Source organism: Pyrus communis, chromosome 5 (genome assembly GCF_041283825.1).
Source record: "Pyrus communis isolate YQ-2024b chromosome 5, ASM4128382v1, whole genome shotgun sequence".
Classification (NCBI taxonomy): Eukaryota; Viridiplantae; Streptophyta; class Magnoliopsida; order Rosales; family Rosaceae; genus Pyrus; species Pyrus communis.
Genome location: NC_142569.1, coordinates 31,453,601 through 31,472,912, shown reverse-complemented (window position 1 = coordinate 31,472,912; position 19,312 = coordinate 31,453,601). Strand labels below are relative to the sequence as shown.

The 19,312-nt window shown below is 35.5% G+C and overlaps 1 protein-coding gene across 2 annotated transcripts; it reads left to right on the top strand.

Annotated features, from left to right (window-relative positions):
• The first annotated feature begins 7,823 nt into the window (after positions 1–7,823).
• Positions 7,824–17,286, top strand: LOC137725673 (protein PSK SIMULATOR 1). Of its 2 annotated transcripts, XM_088694934.1 has the most exons (14): positions 7,824–8,027; positions 8,265–8,323; positions 8,454–8,884; positions 11,620–11,945; positions 12,093–12,185; positions 12,288–12,378; positions 13,262–13,355; positions 14,031–14,128; positions 14,618–14,687; positions 15,051–15,154; positions 15,868–15,984; positions 16,134–16,210; positions 16,381–16,425; positions 16,507–17,286. In XM_088694934.1, exons 3-14 carry the CDS (start codon positions 8,528–8,530, stop codon positions 17,021–17,023), a joined length of 1,989 nt encoding a protein of 662 aa, XP_088551060.1. In that variant the 5' UTR covers positions 7,824–8,027; positions 8,265–8,323; positions 8,454–8,527; the 3' UTR covers positions 17,024–17,286. The 2 variants fall into 2 exon arrangements, with proteins under 2 accessions (XP_088551060.1, XP_088551061.1); XM_088694935.1 differs by lacking the exons at positions 7,824–8,027; positions 8,265–8,323; positions 8,454–8,884 and adding an exon at positions 9,689–9,789.
• The last annotated feature ends 2,026 nt before the right edge of the window (positions 17,287–19,312 follow it).

Here is a 19,312-nt window from a genome sequence, read left to right as displayed (position 1 = left end):
CATGACATAAGAAAGTTAATTTACATAACTACATCTATGCTCCCAAATTCCAATGCTTGATTCTATTTCTGCCTTATCCTTTTGTGATTTTCAATCTTGCGAAGCCAACGCGAAGCACGCTTGCTCAATCGCTGGGTTTTTTGAATGTTTGCAAACATGCCCCAACCCAGAAACTCCAGAGACTCCAAAATCAGAAAACCCCAAAAATCCCAAACCCAAAAAATCCCCAGCCGTTAGTTTTAATTTTAACAAAAACCCCAAATCATTAGTTTTTGAAAAAAACAAGAATACCCAAAAATACAAAATTCATACATTTAGCATGTGCTTGCCTATGTGTGGTTTTCTTGTGGCTGCCGGAGTTGAGTTGAAGGAAGTGAACGGAGGAGGATGCGAGAGAGATGCGGATTAAGGAGACGATATGAGAGTAAGTCTGGACTGGAGAGATCAGAGTGAATGAGAGAGAAGAGAATGATAGCCTCCAACCTAATGCACAACGGACGGCTAAGATTAAATCTCAGCCGATCCAATGGTCACCAATTTTTTAAATTTAATTATATATATATATATATAATTATTATAGTTTTTAGAGGTATAAAATTGTTAAATTAATATATATAATTATTATAGTATTTTTTTAGGGTTATAAAATTATAAAATTAATATTTTGCTTATCATGTATCATGTTACCCACGTGTATACCCGAATTAACCTAATATCTTAACAGGTGCTTATCGGGTTACCCGATAACGACCCAAACTAGGTAATTATCACATGCCTTGTTCGTCAAATGTGAAATTTTAGCACAAAAGATCTTGGTAATAGTCAAAATGGATTAATCATATTTAAACTCATTATTTTTTTCATGTGAATGCAATTTAGTTGCTGTTATTTATCCAGATTTTGACCACAATTTTAGACTCCAGCAGGATCCCACCTGATGTTGTCCATAAAACTTGCTTAATGTGTTTGAGCTTTTTTGTTTTCACAAGAGCGAAATGGTTTCATGCAAGTCAAAAGAGTGGCAACGTATTCGCACGAGAAAATTGTCAGAATCTTGCCAAATCTTTCAGATTTTGCATCCGTCTTCACGATTCCATAAAAATGTCATATGATTATCCAAATCTATACACAATTCACAAAACATATGAAACTAATAAAAAAAAAAAATTAAAAAATAATATTCATAACTATAATATGATCAAAGTTTTTTTTTATTCTTAAAAAGGATGACAACTTGTCACATCCCGGCCCGGGGCGGATCACTTTCCGGGCCCGCTCCACCACCGTAGCACGATATTGTCTGCTTTGGGCTTACCATTCCCTCACGGTTTTGTTTTTGGGAACTCACGAGCAACTTCCCAGTAGGTCACCCATCATGAGATTGCTCTAGCCCCCTTCTCGTTTAACTTCGGGTTCCGTGTTTTGTTTTTGGGAACTCACGAGCAACTTCCCAGTAGGTCACCCATCATGAGATTGCTCTAGCCCCCTTCTCGTTTAACTTCGAAGTTCCGACAGAACCCGAAGCCAGTAAGCTCCCAAAAGGCCTCGTGCTAGGTAGGGATGAAATTATACATATAAAGATCACTTCCTTGGCGATGTAGGATGTCACAATCCACCCCCCTTAGGGGCCCGACGTCCTCGTCGGTACACCACGGCCAGGGTTAGGCTCTGATACCAAATTGTCACATCCCAGCCCGGGACGGATCACTTCCCGGGCCCGCTCCACCACCGTAGCACGATATTGTCCGCTTTGGGCTTACCATTCCCTCACGGTTTTGTTTTTGGGAACTCACGAACAACTTCCCAGTGGGTCACCCATCATGGGATTGCTCTAGCCCCCTTCTCGCTTAACTTCGGAGTTCTTACGGAACCCGAAGCCAGTGAGCTCCCAAAAGGCCTCGTGCTAGGTAGGGATGAGAATATACATATAAGGATCACTTCCCTGGGCAACGTGGGATGTCACACAACTGGTGGCAAGTTATGGTTATCCACTCATTCCAAGGGCTAAGAAGACTCACACAGATATTTCAGCCTCCTCCTAATCACAAGTCTGGCTTTCATACCAGCAGCTATAATATGACCAAAGTTTCAATATTTTGTCTAATTGTCTATTAATATTGCGTAGAAAGTGAAAATTATTAAAATTTATGGATATACTAGGATATTTAATAACATTAAGAAATAACTCCTTTTAATATTCTAATAGTTTGCTTGCTATTAACAGTGGGTAGCCAAATACAATATATTAATAAGAACTAAGAATTAAGAACTAAGAACTCGTTTGAAAGTGCTTTTAAAACGATTGAAAGCGTTTTTAGAGAAAATAGTTTTAAATTCTAAAACCACTTGAAGTGTTTCCTACAAGAAGCATTAGTTATGTGATTCTTATAGGAAACATTTAAGTGTTTTTCTAAGATTCACTTATATTTTTGCTAAGGATTCATACCAAACACATTTTCACAAAAAAACGTTTTTAACCATTTTAAAACCAGTTTCAAACGAGACTTAATTTAATATCATTCAAACTTTGATTCTATATTTTACCAACATATAAGGAATCAAACTAGAAAGGGGTCATATATTACAATCACTAATCTCAAATCAACTAAAAAAGGGTAATTTATCTCAACATGAGCAAGCATGGATCATTCCGATTCATAACCTCCAATTCTAAATAAACAAAGATGTCACGTATAATTGGAATGCTGTAATAGTTAATAGTCTTCCTCCCTTACTCTTCCCAAATGTAAGGGAAAAATTAACAACAATTTACAATATATTGTGTAAGTTTTTCCTAATCTAACCAATTCACACATCCAATCATTTTTATCTCCCTCTTTTTTTCTTTAACAAACGATATTGTCTACATTAAGGAGATGGAGTGAACTTAGCCTTACAATGGCTAGTAATAATGGGGTTCAAATTCATTTTTAGCAAAAATCAAACCTAAAACTTATCATTTACAAGTGAAGATGAATATCATTAGACCTTAATATTGAGTGATCTTTTTATCTTTGTTTTTGAATTCAGGTGTAAATTGCTTACGAACTATCCCGTGGTAAAGTAGTAGCTATGATTATTGTGTGTGCGTGCGTTTTTTATTTTTTATTTTTTATTTATTTATTTATTTATTTTTATTTTTAACAGAGATTATCGTGTGTGTCAACTAGACGAAAGCAACATCGTTTTCTTTAGATAAAGTGAGACGAAACGTGCCCCAAAAGTTTTTGTTTGATATTCCAAGTTATATATTTGACTTGGTCTTGCTGAAAACGAAGGCAAGACATCATTTTTCCATCACGGTATCACCAAATAAATCTTCACCATCAATGTTCATCTTATATAAATGGGAAAACGAAAACTCTACCATACCATTGCATATCCTGTGGGTCACATATAAACTGAAACTATTATATCACATATAATTGTAGGCATGTAGTTTAGCTGCTGGTTTAACATTCATGAAAATGGAGCTGATCGTTCTTAGTTTTTTTAGTTGTTTGTGCCATTTTAGTAGGTAACGTGTTCTTGCCTTTTGGTGATGACTTTGTGTGTGGACTCTGATATTGATAAGTCTCATCTACCGTTATTGTGGTAGATTTATATTGACAGTTACTAGTTCTTGTTTATGTAGTGGTCATGTAGGGGTTTTACTTTCTCTATATTTTTGTGCAAATTATTTCCATATCAAATTATTAATCATTAAAGAACTTATCCATTTGTTTTTGTCAAGCAATAAATATAATTAAATTAAATATTAAATTAGCCATCGATAGAGTTCTAATCCACAAGTTATGTCGGTAGCTAGCTATACGGAATACTATATCATATATTTGTCCCAAGAAAGAATCCAAATGCTAAACTTGATGTCCATCCTTTTCGAAAGTACCCTACATCTCATGACTCCCCAGTTAACTCGACAAAAGTTCATCATAGATCTAAATGAAGGTCCGGCAACTAATTTTTTTTTTATTAAATCAGAGACAGAGACAGAGACAGAGACAGAGACAAAGCATAGGTTTACCTACAAGAAAACATGCAGGGATGTCATTATTTAGATGTATATGTGAGTCTTTCTCCTTGACCTTATATTATTTGCAAGGAAATTCCAGTGTTCATACGGCTACCAGCACCAACAACGTTATCAATCCTAGCAAACACACAAATAGAAGGGTTAGCTAGGCGATCGTATTATAATGTGGTTCAAATGCTAGTAAAATTTCAAATTTAAAGGGTTTAGTTGTAAGTGAACAACATTATTATAGACGGGTTAGATTGTTGAAATAAATCTACCACAATAATCGTAGATGTGACTACCAATAATGTGGTTCAAATTCGCTATGGCAAAAATCAAACTTAAGACATCTCACTTACAGGTGAAGAGAAATACCACTAGGATTAGATTGTTGAATTTTACAGGTGAAGAGGAATAGCATTAGGTGAAGAGGAGTACCACATTATTACTAGCCTCGAATGAAATGATGAAAAATGACATAATAGAAGGGTTCAGTTGGTCACGGCTAGGGGTAGTTTTCAATTTTCATTCCAAACAATTCGGATCGGATCGGATCAGATCATATTAGAAATTTCAAATTTGAAATTTTGGAATTCATATATTTTATAAGTGTTTGGATATATATTTTTTTAACTTTTTCATACATGCAATTTATTATTTTTTCTTATTATGGTTGTGTATATATTCAATTAATTTTGAAATACACTAGTATGTTTATCTTTTTTAACATATAAGTGTACAATTAGCTTCAATTGAGGTCCCTGCTCAAATAAGCTTATTTGAGGGATCTCTTGTAGGGTCGCTCTATAATTTATTTCAACAATCTCACCCATCTGTATTTTAGGAATTTCCTTAAAGATTATCCCTATGGAAGCAATTTTTCACCATGAATGGATTGACAAAAACTACACTACAAAACACTAATACCGTTAGGTTAATTGACGAACACCTAAGAAAAAGGAGAGACTACCGATTTCTCTGTTTGACTAGGCTATTTATAGTTTGAAAGAATTCCAAGTAGTAAGTGGTAACCACTGATTTCTTTGTTTGACTTGGCTATTTATAGGATAGACATCTCATAGGCATCCTGAAAGCAAGGTTGTAGGTCGTGCTACATAAACCTTTGTGTTCTGCTAGAGTGGTGCAAATCGCACTTCACGCAAGAGTGGAGGACACCTAAGGGAGATGTTGAAACATCGACCCCTGCCTCCTTGAGCCGGGGAAGGCCCGATGGTAGAAGAGGGCATATCAAAGGCCCAAAGGACACCTTGATATGTTTATGAGCCCGAAGGCCCAAGACCTATAGGACATGCATATGCTTTTGCCCACTAGACCTAGTGTGTGGTCAACTAGTGACATCAAGAGTAAATCTATTATATTGAGCTAATGGTCCATGTGTCGTTCTCCTACTGGATGTGGTTAATTTATGTCTCCACAATATCTACTATAAATCATCCAAGTCCAAAACTATATGACCTTTGGATTAAATGTAGTCATTTTAGTGTTGAAAATCGTATTTGTTGATTTTCTTCATTGCAATTGAGTGTCTTAATTGTTTTGGGTTTCTCTAATATCCTATAAGTATCTATGAATGATGAATTAAAATATAGATGGTTTAAATTGTTAAAAAAAATTACAAAATAGACACCATAAGGTATCTCTTGAGTAAAATTATTTGAGGAATTTCTTAATTGATGGGGACTATAAAAGTATATAATTAAATGGCTTATTATTCGAAATGCCCTTGAAACTACCATTGAATCTTAGTTTACCCCTTGAAACTAGTTTTGTCTCACTTTGTCCCCTGACAACTGACATTTTCAACTAATTTGTCTTACTTTATCCACTTCCGTTAATGGACTGTTAAATTTAAGGGTATTTTAGACATTTTACTTTTTTACACATTTATTTACTTCTAGCCTACACACTAAACAAGTCTCAATTTTATTTTTGAAACTCTAATTCAAACCCATAAATTTTGGGCATTTTATAAAATATATTATTCAATCAATAGAAAAATTTCAAGTAACAAAATTATTGTATCAACCAAGTAAGGGTTACATTCTGTTTGTAGAGTCATTTCACTTGTAAAACATTCATGTATTGGTTCGAAACTTTGCAAATGAAAAATATTCATTACAAAATAATCATTATCCCATTAAGCTATCATATCCAAAATACTTCCCAAACCAAAAAAATCATTTAAAGCAAATGTGCACAGTTTGACACAAAAAAAATTTCACATGGTTGAATTTATGGGTTTGAATTAGAGTTTCAAACCGTTGAATTTATGGGTTTGAATTAGAGTTTCAAAAATAAAATTGAGACTTGATTAGTGTGTAGGCTAGAAGTAAATAAATGTGTAAAAAAATGAAATGTCTAAAATACTCTTAAATATGACAGTCCATTAACAAAAGTGGGTAAAGTGAGACAAAAGAGTTGAAAATATCAATTCAATGGGCAAAGTGAGACAAAACCAATTTCAGGGGATAAACTGAAACTCAATGATAGTTTCAAAGGGGCATTTCTACTAATAAGCCTAATTAAATATAAATAATGAATTAATTGCCCAAAACTAACATTGAAGTTGGTATAAATAGAAAAGTTGATTACAAAATGCATTTTAGTAAATAATTATAGAGAAAAATTAGAATTTTCAAAAAAAGAAAAAAGAAAAAAGAGTGCAACTAAAACCGCCCCATTGTCTTATTTTCCCACTCATTTATTATAACTTTAATTAAATAAACTAAAAGGGAATAAAGAAAAACTAAAATTAACAAAATTAAAAATAAATCCATCTTCCTCCCAAATCATCCACGATGGACCGACGACTATCAAATCCCCAGCAACAAACACCGTCCCACTCTCCCTTTCAATTATGGTACTACCACCTCCATCTTCTCCTCCTTTTCCTCATTAATGAACAACGACGACAATCCATATTTTAAAATTGAAGAAGACCCAATTCCAATTGGAATAAATCGATTTGGAGCAATCTGCCCTTGTATTGGAAAACTCCCTCTGTGCTTCTCTCTTCCTTCCCCCTTGGTTTCTCTATCTTTCCAAAATGGGGGTGGGAGGAGGTTCTGGTGCAGTTAGGGTAGTGGCAATTAAGGAAGCATGAAGTTTCAAAAAAAAAAAAATATTAATATTATTCTTTAAAAAATTAGACATTAGAGGTTATTTTAAGAATAATGATGGGTGGAGAAATAATATTTTAATTTTTATGGTGGGTAAAATTATAATATGAGTGTAAAAATAAGACAATAAGATGGGTGTATCATCACTCAAAAAAGTTTAACCAAAGAAATTTGGGACATATTAGAAAAAGGTGGGTAATATATTTCGAAGTTGACTTACCACGTATTTGTACAACATTTTAACACCTCATCATACATTCAATCAACACTTAACAAGATAATAATAATACTCGATAAAATGGAATGTTTAATTGGCGTGGCGTTTAGACATTCATAGACACATCTCATATGGTACGACTAATTGGGTTAAACGGAATAACTTAGGTAAAAGGTTGGGTGCAAGGGAATCAGAACTGTTAGAATCTTTTGTTTTTTTGTCAAATGCTAATGATTTTTCAGGTGAAAATTACAGGTTAATTTTCTTGTTTTTTTCGGCTGCAAAATTTTCATGATTTCATTTTGACGTCTTTTCTTGATAATGATCATATCCAACAGTTAATTAGCAAAATACATAAGAATATGTGTTAAACTGGTGTTAATGGTTAATTAGCAGTGGCCGGTTGGGTGACTTTGCGTTTTGACTACCTTCTCCTCTCTCTCCTCAGACTGGAAAGAAAGAGACTGCTTGTGCCAGGCCCAAAGCCTCCAGTCCACTGACCAAACCTAGAGGGAGAAAATGGGAAGAGTTGCATATACTGGTAAATAGAGGAAAAAAGAACTCATCTTTCCCTTCCCATCACCATCACTGCCATCATCACCGTCTTTGTTTCTGAACCTATTGAAAAATATTCCATTTTCTCACAGATCCAACTGTAAGTCCTCTCTCTCTCTCTCTCTCTCTCTCTCTCTCTCTCTCTAACTTGTACAATCTCTAACTACTGTTGCTTGGTTTGCTTTGTACCTGTTTGTAAAATCTCAAGTTATGTAATTTATCTAATTTGTGGATGTGGGTTTTTTCTGTGCTTTGCAGATTTCATCCTCATTGTAATTTTATGGTTGTTTATGAACATTTCTGATTAATGGGTTTTGGTTAATTTCTTGATTTCCAGCTTCTGTGATCCAGAGTTGATGGACTGGAACTCCAACAGTGATCAGAGGTGGTTTTGCGGTAATCTATGTTGAACCCGGATATCTGTATTACTTATTTCACAGCTTTGGTGTTGTCATTCTTGTTTTGTAACTCGCTGAGGATGATTCCGATTTCGCCACTGGTTGCTTCAATCTTGAGCTTCTTATAGATAGCAATAGTTGTCTGGAGTCCGGTTGGCTTTAACTTTTGAAAAGGCTTCAAGTTCTTGTCTTTGGATTTTGTATGAAATATACTTTGTGGCTTATCAACACAATGGGTGGGATGTGCTCCAACACGAGGAGATCCACTGTAGACGATGTCAATGCAAGTAATGCCTCCAGTGGAGGCATTCCCACTGCTAATGGCCATCCTGGTAATGGGTCTCGTGGTCTGCCTCCGAAAGTAAATTCCAATTCGACTCCATCCCCAGTTAGTGAAGGCGTGGATAAACAATTGCAAGACCCATTTACGTTGCCAGAGACAAATAATATGGTTCCTTATGGGCTCATTACAGATGATGTCAACGACGGGATTCCTCACTTGTCGAGAACCTTATCACACAAAACTAGATCTACCAAGTCTAAGCAGGCTGTGGCAAAGGTAATCCTGACTTTGATATGTTAGTTTTTAGTCCTTTTCTTCTTGTCTATGTTGTGTTGGAATGAATAATTTGAAATTGCGGTATGAATGGTTACTGGATGCACATTTTGGTTTCTATACCCTTTGGAACCACAAAACCATTCCGTAGTGGTTGGGATGGAACTGTTACTCTACAAGTGGAGTCATCAGAATGAGGGTGACAAGCTGTTCAAAGACGCCATTTTATGAGTTATTGTGTGCTAAGTTGACCTTTAATCAGGTTTGACATAGAAATACTAGTGTGAAACTTGGACTAGAAGGCCTCATGTTGGTTGTGGATTATAGTTGTTGGGACCCTTTTCTTTGGGGAGAGAAAAGTTTGTCCGTCTATTTCCTACACTTCGTTTCGATTGAGGCAGTCGATTGAAAATGATAATAGAAGTGAATTACTTTAAGCAGGAATTTTCTTTCCACAGTTAGATTTTTAAGTGAGGCAGTGGTAAGGAGGAAAACCTTCCAACCTTCTCGCTACAGCGGTGAGAAATAGTGGGAAATGATTTTAGCCTTTTCCTGTTCTATTTTCAAGTTGTATGCCTAAATGACATGGTTACTTATTTCACACAGTTCTTAGAAAGCATTCTTACTCAAAAAAATTTAGAAAGACAACTGTACATTAATTTAAAGCATGGAGAGACGCATTAAACTCCACTTGTCTGATTCTTTTTCACCACTCGTTTCCATAGATGCTCATCCTGTCATTCCCAAGTAACACAGGCCTAATTTTGGCATAGAGGATTGGATTGAAAAGATAAACACCATTTTCAGGGCACGTTGAAGGAAAAAAAGATAAAAAAAAAATGTATCCGACTTGGAGGTTGAAGATGGATTACTCATGAAGAAAACTTATCCATCCCAAAACCCCAATGGTAAGAAAACTTATCTAATCTTACCATTGCAAATTAGAATGTGATAAACTGTGCTTGCAATTCAAGATCTAGATACTTCTCCATGCAGAGCAGAAATTAGTATCCCTATAATTTTTGCTTGATAACCATTCATAGAGGAAAAACCCTTTACAACTTCAGTAAATAATCAGGGCTTTCTCTAGAGTGTCTTTTGTTGAACAAATATTCAGAACACATTATTAGAAAGTAGGGAAGGAAGTATATAAAGATGCTGATTTGAGCTAGGCTATTCTGGTATCTTGTAACACATTTATTTAGTGAGAAGAATACAGGCTGTTGGGGAAAGGATAAGGGCTGTAGTTTTGTGGAGGTGTTGTGCAAAGGCTGTGTCTTGAGTAGTGTGAATGCAGATAAGTAGAAGGTTTTTTGACAGAAAAGGAGAGAGGATGGAGGCTTTGTGGAATAGAATCGAAATTTGGAATTTTGTGGGTTTCAATCTCCAGAATTTGAGGAATTCCCATTGTTTTTTTCTTTCCTGATTGGAGGTCTGTTATACACAGATCAAGAGCTTCACAGAATGATGTTCCACTTACCATCGTTGTCATTTCAGTTTGTTGGGCATATTTTGTTTGTCTTCACAATTTAGATTACCTAACAGGTTTAGCTATATTTTTGCATGGATGACCCTTGAAGCACCTAAAATAAAGACAGTTCCAATCATTAAGAATTGTATTGCATGGTGCGCTGTGGAGGATGTTTGCATTCCTTAATTACGGTGAGGGCATCCTCACTTGAAAATTCTTAAACACATGTCTGGACGAGTTATACTCCAGTACCGCCTCATTCGAAGATTCTACTGGGTTGTTTCAAATGGCATATTCTTTTTGTGGTCAAAACTTGCTTTTTTGGAGTGTAATATCTGACAGTTGAAACCTAAGACCTTAGACCCAAATGTTTCTATATTCTAAAGTCATTAACTTGTCAAAATGGAGGCACCAATTGGAGCTTTGTTCAAGCGACCATGTGACATTCGAATAATGATACATCTGAAGCTTAAAATACTTAGGGCAACCAGAAGAGAAGAGGTGGCATATCTAGAAGAACTTTAAAAAGGCCTAATGGTCTCAGGAAAGTTTCTGTTTAATATATATATATATATATATATATATGACAATCCTGTAAAGTGGATGTCCTCTTTTGTAAGAAAAGAAAGGAAGAAACCCAACAATGTACAATGCTGTAAAAAAACCTTGTAAAAATTATTTGAATCCAATATCGTCTAGTCTCCTAATTATGATCATATTAAAAGACAAACAGAATGTTTCCAATAATCGGAAATGATGATGATGGTGAATATCAAAATGGCTAAATGATTTTCTGTCCGCTGAATTTTAAAGTGGGTAATCCTTTAAAGGGACCTAAAATATGCAGTTTCAGTCATTGGATTGTGGATGATTTTCAAGTTTCTCTTCTATTGCTTTCTCAAGTTTGAAACATGGTTAAACCATAAATTTGTTGCTATTTCAGAAGTTCACTTATGTCTTCTATACTTTGGGTTCTCCATGATTCAGCATGTACAAAGCGGTGCAGAGACTGCATAAATTATGATTGAGCTTGTAATTACACTATGCATGTAGTCTGATGGAATTTATCAGTTTATCCCATATTTTCCCTGTTCATCTTGTACTTAATTTTTCCTGTTTATCTTATATTTGTCTTTTGTTTCAGGACATATGATAGTTGGTTTTTAAAATAGATATTGAAGTGACTGAAGAAAATTCTACTGCTTTGTGGTTGAATAGACATAACCGTTTTTGGTTCTTTGTTTATTTAATTCTTCTTTTGTCATAGGTATCAGAAGTGAGCTCACTTTTGGGCAGGGCTGGTACTGTTGGCCTTGGGAAGGCAGTCGAAGTATTGGACACCCTTGGTAGTAGCATGACAAATTTGAATCCAAGCAGTGGTTTTACCTCAGGGGTGACAACAAAAGGGAATAAAATTTCAATTTTGGCTTTTGAAGTCGCAAACACAATTGTCAAGGGTTCAAATTTAATGCAGTCCCTTTCTAAGGATAACATCAAACATTTGAAAGAGGTGGTGCTTCCATCAGAAGGGGTACAGAATTTGATATCAAGAGATATGGATGAACTCCTGAGAATTGCTGCGGCTGACAAGAGGTTGATATTTGAAAATCCCTTATATAATTTTCTGAATAATCAGAACAAGCTATAACTATTTTTGTTTCTTAACATGTGGTGTTTATGTCTTGAATAATTGTGTATGAATGTTGGAGAATTAATAATTTTGTGGTAACATTCTGGCAGAGAAGAGCTCAAAGTTTTCTTGGGAGAAGTAGTGCGTTTTGGAAATCGCTGTAAAGATCCTCAGTGGCATAATCTGGATCGATATTTTGAAAAGTAAACCTATAAAGAAATTTGATATTTTCCTCATGTGTGTTTCTGTTTAACTCCATAGATGATGTTATGACACTGCCACCTGTGCTATCTCCCAAATGTTAGGTTGGATTCAGAAATCACACCGCAGAGGCAATTGCAGGAAGATGCAGAGACAGTGATGCAGCAATTGATGACGTTAGTTCTAAATACAGCTGTAAGTACACGTATAAAGAAAGGAAAACTAACGAAAAGTCCAAAAAAACTTTAGTTTTAATGAAAAAGGACAAATAAAGGTGTAGTGAATAGTACCAGGGAATTTGAAAAAAAAATAATAATAATACCAGGGAAAGGTAAAAATGTGGTTTTTCATTAAAAGTGAACAGTACCGGGAATGTTCCGTTAAAACTCCCAAATAATGCAACCTCTAGTAGCAGTTGTGTCCATTGGTGACTTACCTTAGAAATTTCTGTAACACCACATGTTAAAGAGAAAATAATAAAGTATTTAATTTTTATATCTCCTTTCCACTGAAACATAATGGCATAAGAATATCATTGGATTAGTTTTAAATCATTGTTTTTAGTTATCTTGAATGAGGTTCCCTCCTCAGGCTATGTGCTTTCATGGCTGATATGGTTGAATTCTATAACTAGGATATGAAATGAAACTGAACCAATATGCTTCATGGTATTATGGACGAAAGAAGCTGTTTCTCCTCATTTCTTTGTTTCTATAGCATTAAAAGTTAATAAGTTTTCTGATTTTTATATTCTGTCAACTGTATTCTAAGTATAACAGGTTTTGTTGCTCGGAGTGCCAAATGTTTGGTAAATCATCTATCCCTATGAAGATTATAGTTAATGACTCAAAACGTTGTTGAGCTTCCTTGTAGTTCTTATTCAGTTGAAGGGCTTTCAATCAAGACAATTAAATTTAGCTGTTCTGCATTTAGGATTTAGCTCTCTTTAGTGTTGCAGAATCATTATATAACTTCAAATTTTATAAACAAGCATTGGTGTTGTTAAAAAATGTTACTGCAACTGCTGGACATATGTTGTTCCTTACTGAACGAAAGCAAACTTTTTTCTCGGTTACAGGAATTATATCATGAGTTACATGCCTTGGACAGATTTGAACAAGATTATCAGCGTAAGCTTCAAGAGGAAGACAACTCAAGCACTACCCAAAGAGGTAACATGCATAGTTGCATCTTGTATTTCCTTTACAATGTCATATGAAAATTTATCTCCATATTTTGGTCTTGTAGATGAATATAGTTATTCTATTTTGTATTTCTCCCGTCTTTTTTCTTTTTTCTTTTTTCATTTGACGACAGAGTGTCCTTTTGTATTTATCCATCTTTTTTTTTTGGGGTAACATTATCCAGCTTTTATTTTTCCAGTTGATGTCCGATTGTCATATAGAAAAGATTACATTTCACTTTGTGTTGAGTTGAGAGCACATCAATATCCTTTCCATATGTTTCTGTGTGTGTGGAACTGTAGATTTTTCCATGGTCTATTTCGGCAGTTCTCATATCTAATAATGATACCACGCTAGTACTTGTTCTGAAGTTTGTTCCTTATGTAATTATTTAATTGTTACTGTTTTGGTATTTCCTGATGTTTTTCTTTGTTTGTACCTTTATAATGCCGTGCCTGGGCACTCAAATGTTTTTCCATTGTTGGTCTAAGCCAATAAATCTATAATACCGGTGGTTGGCTTCAATAAATGTGTCCTACAAAAACCTTCCATATTTTTGAAATTTTGATTTCTTTCAATTTATTGTTTTGTTTGCAATGAAATGATGACAATTACTTGAAAGTAAAGTTGGTTTTTGTGCTTGTATATTCTTGTCACGTGTAGGAGATAGCCTTGCAATCTTGAGAGCAGAGTTGAAGAGTCAAAGGAAGCATGTGAGAAGTTTGAAGAAAAAATCACTTTGGTCCCGAATTTTGGAAGAGGTAGCAAGTCAGTATTTCTAATTGTATCTCACCTAGGTCTAGGTGCTACTGAAAATAACTTTTCTGTTGATTAAAATGGGTGGTATATATTTGTTAGTCACCTAATACAACTTTGGAAGCTTCAATTTGCAGCTAGAGAACTTCTCAACGCACCCATTTATTTTAAAGTACCCTTCTTCCGAATTTCTAGAAAGGATTTCATAAAAACACACTAAAGCCTAAACCACTTGAGGAAAAGAAAAAAAAGTTTCTTAATTTAGGAAAAAGATAAACAAACAATGCCAGCAATGGGGAGGGATCCTTTACTTTTATTTGGTTTCGAAGAAATAAAAAGATTGCTTTTTTATTATGATGTCTTGAGAATATTTAGGATGTGTGAATTCTATCTCTTATGCTTTTTAAATTAAGTTCTGGGTTGTTGAACGGTGCACTGTGCAAATAGAATTGCCCTTGAAGTTCTACAACCATCCTAATAGCTCATATTTACAGGTCATGGAGAAACTTGTCGACATTGTTCATTTCTTACATATGGAGATTCATGAAGCATTTGGAAATGCAGGTATGCCTCAAAAGTTTTTGATGGAATATATTATATTGGTATTTTAAGTCTGCTTGGAAAGCAGGAAGAAGGACACGATGCTGAGAAAGATAATGGCTGTTTCTTGTTTTTGATTAAATCTAATACTTGCAAAACAAATTTGCATTCGACTGCTAGAAAGTTGGCATTGTTGAATTAATATAAAGTTCAAGTGTAATTGATATATGGGATGGTATTGAAAACACTCCAATCTGGTAAAAGATAACATCACCAAAATGAAAGCTAACATCTTTTGTAATATTCACTAGTGCATAACAATTATGTAGAAGTTGTTCATTGTGTTCAATTGTTAAGTGACTTTGTGTGATTTTTGTGGTCTTGCAGATACTGATAAACCTGTGACAGGTTCTCGGAACAATCACAAAAAGTTGGGTTCTGCTGGTCTTGCGTTGCATTATGCAAATATTATCAGTCAAATTGATGTTCTTGTGAGTTGATGTTATATTCATTTCTGAAATTTTCAACCTTTGTGATAATATTTTTTCTATCCTTTTAATTCAGTGTAAACAAGTATGTCATATCATCGGTGAACTACTTATTACGGTGGTGAAATTACAATTTTTTTTTTACTGTAAGCTAGCAGGTTTTAAGTTTCAATACCATTTGAGACTTGAGCTGTGTTTATTCTGGGGTTATAACCTCTCATTCGTTAGTGTGGAGCAACCAACTTTTGACTGAGGGTTGTATTCAGGTCAATTCCATATTCTTGTGGGTTTATGCAACCTCATAAGTGCCAAAATCTATCTTTCTGTCTCTGTCTCTCTCTGTCTCTCTGTACTGTTCTTTTAAAAGTTTTTGCTACCTCTAGACTTCTTTTTTAATGAGCAGTCCTAAGCCTGGGGGATTTCAAGCGTGGTGGTAAAGTATTGGGTTCTGATTTCTGTCAGTTGGATTCCATAAATATAGGATGTTCGGACAATTTATGTTTATTAGCTTTTCTTCAGTTGTGAATACCATAACTAGCAAATAGCAGGTTATAGTAGTTATCTGGTCTATGTCGGGAAGTTTCCCATTTTCTGTTAAAGCATAATAATCATTCTTCCCTTCAATTAAATTTTATGTTTATGTTGCTTGATAAATAGAATTTTATGCTTTATATCAAATCACATGGGCCATGACCTCTGAGTTTGAATGTAACCAGGTGTCTCGATCAAGTTCTGTGCCTTCAAACACTCGGGATACTTTATATCAGGGGCTCCCGCCTGACGTGAAGTCAGCTTTGCGCTCAAAACTACAGTCATTTCAGTTTAAGGAAGAGGTGTCCATAGTTTTATTTAATGAGTGGAATTATTAACAACTCGCCTAAATTGTATTTTACTACTTCAAAGTAAGCTCAGTTGTTTGCCCATGAATGTATTAACCTATAACTAATTTTCAAATGCTTTTTTTTTTTTTCTTTTCTCGCAGCATACAATCGCTGAAATTAAAGCTGAAATGGAGAAAACATTACAGTGGCTGGTTCCCATTGCCACTAAAACAACCAAGTAAAGCTTCATTAGTTTTTCTTTTATCCCTCTTAACTGGAGTGATTGACATATTATACAATTTTTTTGGTGTCCACATTCTTCATTTACGACGATGTAATATTTCACAACTGTCTCATTTTCCTTCAGTTTTGTTTACTGATTACTTTTTGCAATGTGGTTTTATGTAGAGCTCATCATGGCTTTGGTTGGGTTGGAGAATGGGCAAACACTGGGTGAGTTCTTAATTGCAGATGTCTTTCCATTTACTTATGATCCCTGATATTTTCCTAATTTTATTAGTTGGAATTCTTTAGGTCTGAGATGAACCGAAAATCTGCTGGTCAAACTGACTTGCTGAGGATTGAGACACTGCACCATGCTGATACAAAAAGAACTGAGTCTTACATTCTTGAACTGGTGGTGTGGCTTCACCATCTCGTCAACCAAACGAGGGTTGGAAACAGTGGAATTAGATCTCCTGTTAAATCCCCTCTCTGCTCCCCCAACCAGAAGGCAACTCAGTTATGCATAAGCAAAACCAACTGTCCATCACCCATATTAACAGTTGAAGATCAAGAAATGCTTCGATATGTAAGTAAGAGAAAACTGACACCGGGGATTAGTAAGAGTCAGGAATTTGACACTGCAAGGACCAGGTTCAGCAAGCATAATAGGCTGAGCAAGAGTAGTAACCACTCCCCAACAAATGAACGTCGGAAGGATCCATTTCCAATAAGGAGGCCGTCCTCCGTTCCTATCATTGACTTTGATTTCAACCGGAGCAAATCACTGGATGTCATTGATCGAGTGGACACAATTCGAAGTATTTGAATACACATGCGAAGGGGTTCTTGGGTATGGCGACTGTCCTTGTCGGGTGCTCTATGTTGTGGCGAGGGATGTTACGTTAGCGAGCATAGAAGCTGAGAAAAGAGAGAAGTCATTGCCGTTTTGGGTGTCAAAATGTAGGGTGAGAACTGTATTTTGCTCAATGTAGGTTAAATTTCTGTAGATGGAAAGGATGCTGGTTTATAGCTTAGTGGCTAATATGTACAGAATATTCAATTAATAATCCAAAGTTCATGCTTCTCCCATTCTCTCCAAGACTATACTAACGATAAAGGATTTGTTGCAGTCATATTTAGAATAAGAATATGATTGTGTAAATCCTAGTGTATTTAGGGATATCTTGGAATATTCCTCTTAGTGGTTATTATCCTATTAGAGTTGTAATCATATTAGGGTAAGAATTTAACCTATCCTACTACTATAAATAAAGGCACAATGGGATGATATAACATACATCTCACAATTAAATCTTTCTCTTCTCTCTCTCTTGCCGTCGAGCTCTCTCCCTCCCTAGTCCTAAATACAATCAAGTGAAATAGGCCTATAACACGTTATCAACACGCTCTTACCAGAAGCTAAGGAACTGAAGGATCATCGGAAGAGGTTTTCTTCTACAAAATTCAAAGGCTTTTATTTGTTTTCTGTCAATCAGGTACGCTTAAAATAAAGTAAGATATTTGAAATGTCCACGAAACATGAAAACATTCCCCATAATGCATGAATCCCCTATATTTATATTTTCCTTTATATATATATATATATATATATATTGTATATGATTCATATATTTGTCAATATATATAGACACACACACACACACACACATTTCATGCATTACGCAATTATTTTGCTATGTGGAGTTTGTGAGTCAAAGCATATAAATAAAGTAGAAGCAATTTAAGGTTCTTAAAACCTTAGTTGCATGGAACACATTGTTAGAACAACGTTGTTGTGACGTCTAGACTATGGCAGCAGCCATTTGGGCTTTGTTGCGCCTACACGAACATCAAGCTTCAGCCTGGTAAGGGTTACCATGGACTTGCAACCTATCCAAGCCCAAAATCAACAACTTTTGAGTTGTTGGGCTTTGTCCTAAGTCCCTGGCCCAAACCTGCAGCAAGCCTATAGCTTGCTAAGTCCACCCTGTGCCCAAGGCTCACTTGCAGCAAGCCCGTATCGCTTGTTGGGCTTTGCCTATGTCTCGGGCCACTAGCCTGCAGCTTATGATGCTAGGCTTGACTTGCCACGACCCAAAAACCTAGGAGCTAGCCTCGGCTAGGCCTCCTCACACCAACCTACAAGCCAGCTTTAGGCTGGGTTTGCCTCGTGCCTTGTTTTTTGCCTAAACCAGCAACTTTTGCTGCTAGGCTCACCCAGACCACATGGCCTAGAGGCTTGCAGCCGCGCTGTGGAGCCCGTCCTCACATTGCAACCAGCCCACTTTTGGCTGGGCCGCGTTATTTTTTCGACCCAATGCCAATTTTTGGCATCCCGATGTTTTAAACCATGCCCAAATATATATATATATATATATATTTTTTTTTTTTTGGGGTACTTTGGTTTACGCTAATTAATTCTAATTTAATTATCACTTGGTTTATCACCAACCGAAGCTAATATGACCCGTTTGTCATTATTTTGCTTCCATGATCGACCTCGTTTGGTTCTGATGTATTGAATTAATTAAAAGTGACCTATAGTCTATTAATCTGATAATTAATCCAAAATTATTGACCTGAAGATCACTTCTGAACATTAACAATTCAATAATTTATTTTTCTACTTTGAACCATTAACATCCTTTCGTAGTCCCAAGGCTCTCAAACTTGAGTTCCCGAAGCAACTAAAATCCACTACACTTAAATCAACATATTGCATTATGTGTTCTTGCAGGAAACTTTGCCTTATTAACCAGTCGTTCATAAAACTAAATTGAACCTGCAGTTTCATATTTAGTGCATTTGAAACCCGAAGTTTTCATTCAAAACTTACCAGATGAAACCTGTAGCTTTCATGTTTAAATTAAACCAATACATGTCTGTAGCACCTGAATGTTCTATGATGTATGTCTATGGATTACCATATGACTAACTACGTTTTATTATACCTTCCAATTTTAAGGACATGTCGAACTTGAACAAGCTCGATTTCATTGCTCTGGAAGTCTCTGGAAGAAACTACTTGAAGTGGGTTTAAGATGTTAAACTTCATTTTACTACAAAGGGTATTAGAGCCATCATCAAGGCACCTACTAACACCACCCCCATCATT

Bases quoted from the DNA above. Each gene is read 5' to 3' on its own strand.
- LOC137725673 (XM_088694934.1), top strand. From the start codon at position 8,528: ATGAAATATACTTTGTGGCTTATCAACACAATGGGTGGGATGTGCTCC. The intron at 14,129-14,617 runs GTAGCAAGTCAG...TCATATTTACAG, and splicing joins GGTCCCGAATTTTGGAAGAG to GTCATGGAGAAACTTGTCGA. The intron at 14,688-15,050 runs GTATGCCTCAAA...GTGGTCTTGCAG, and splicing joins TGAAGCATTTGGAAATGCAG to ATACTGATAAACCTGTGACA.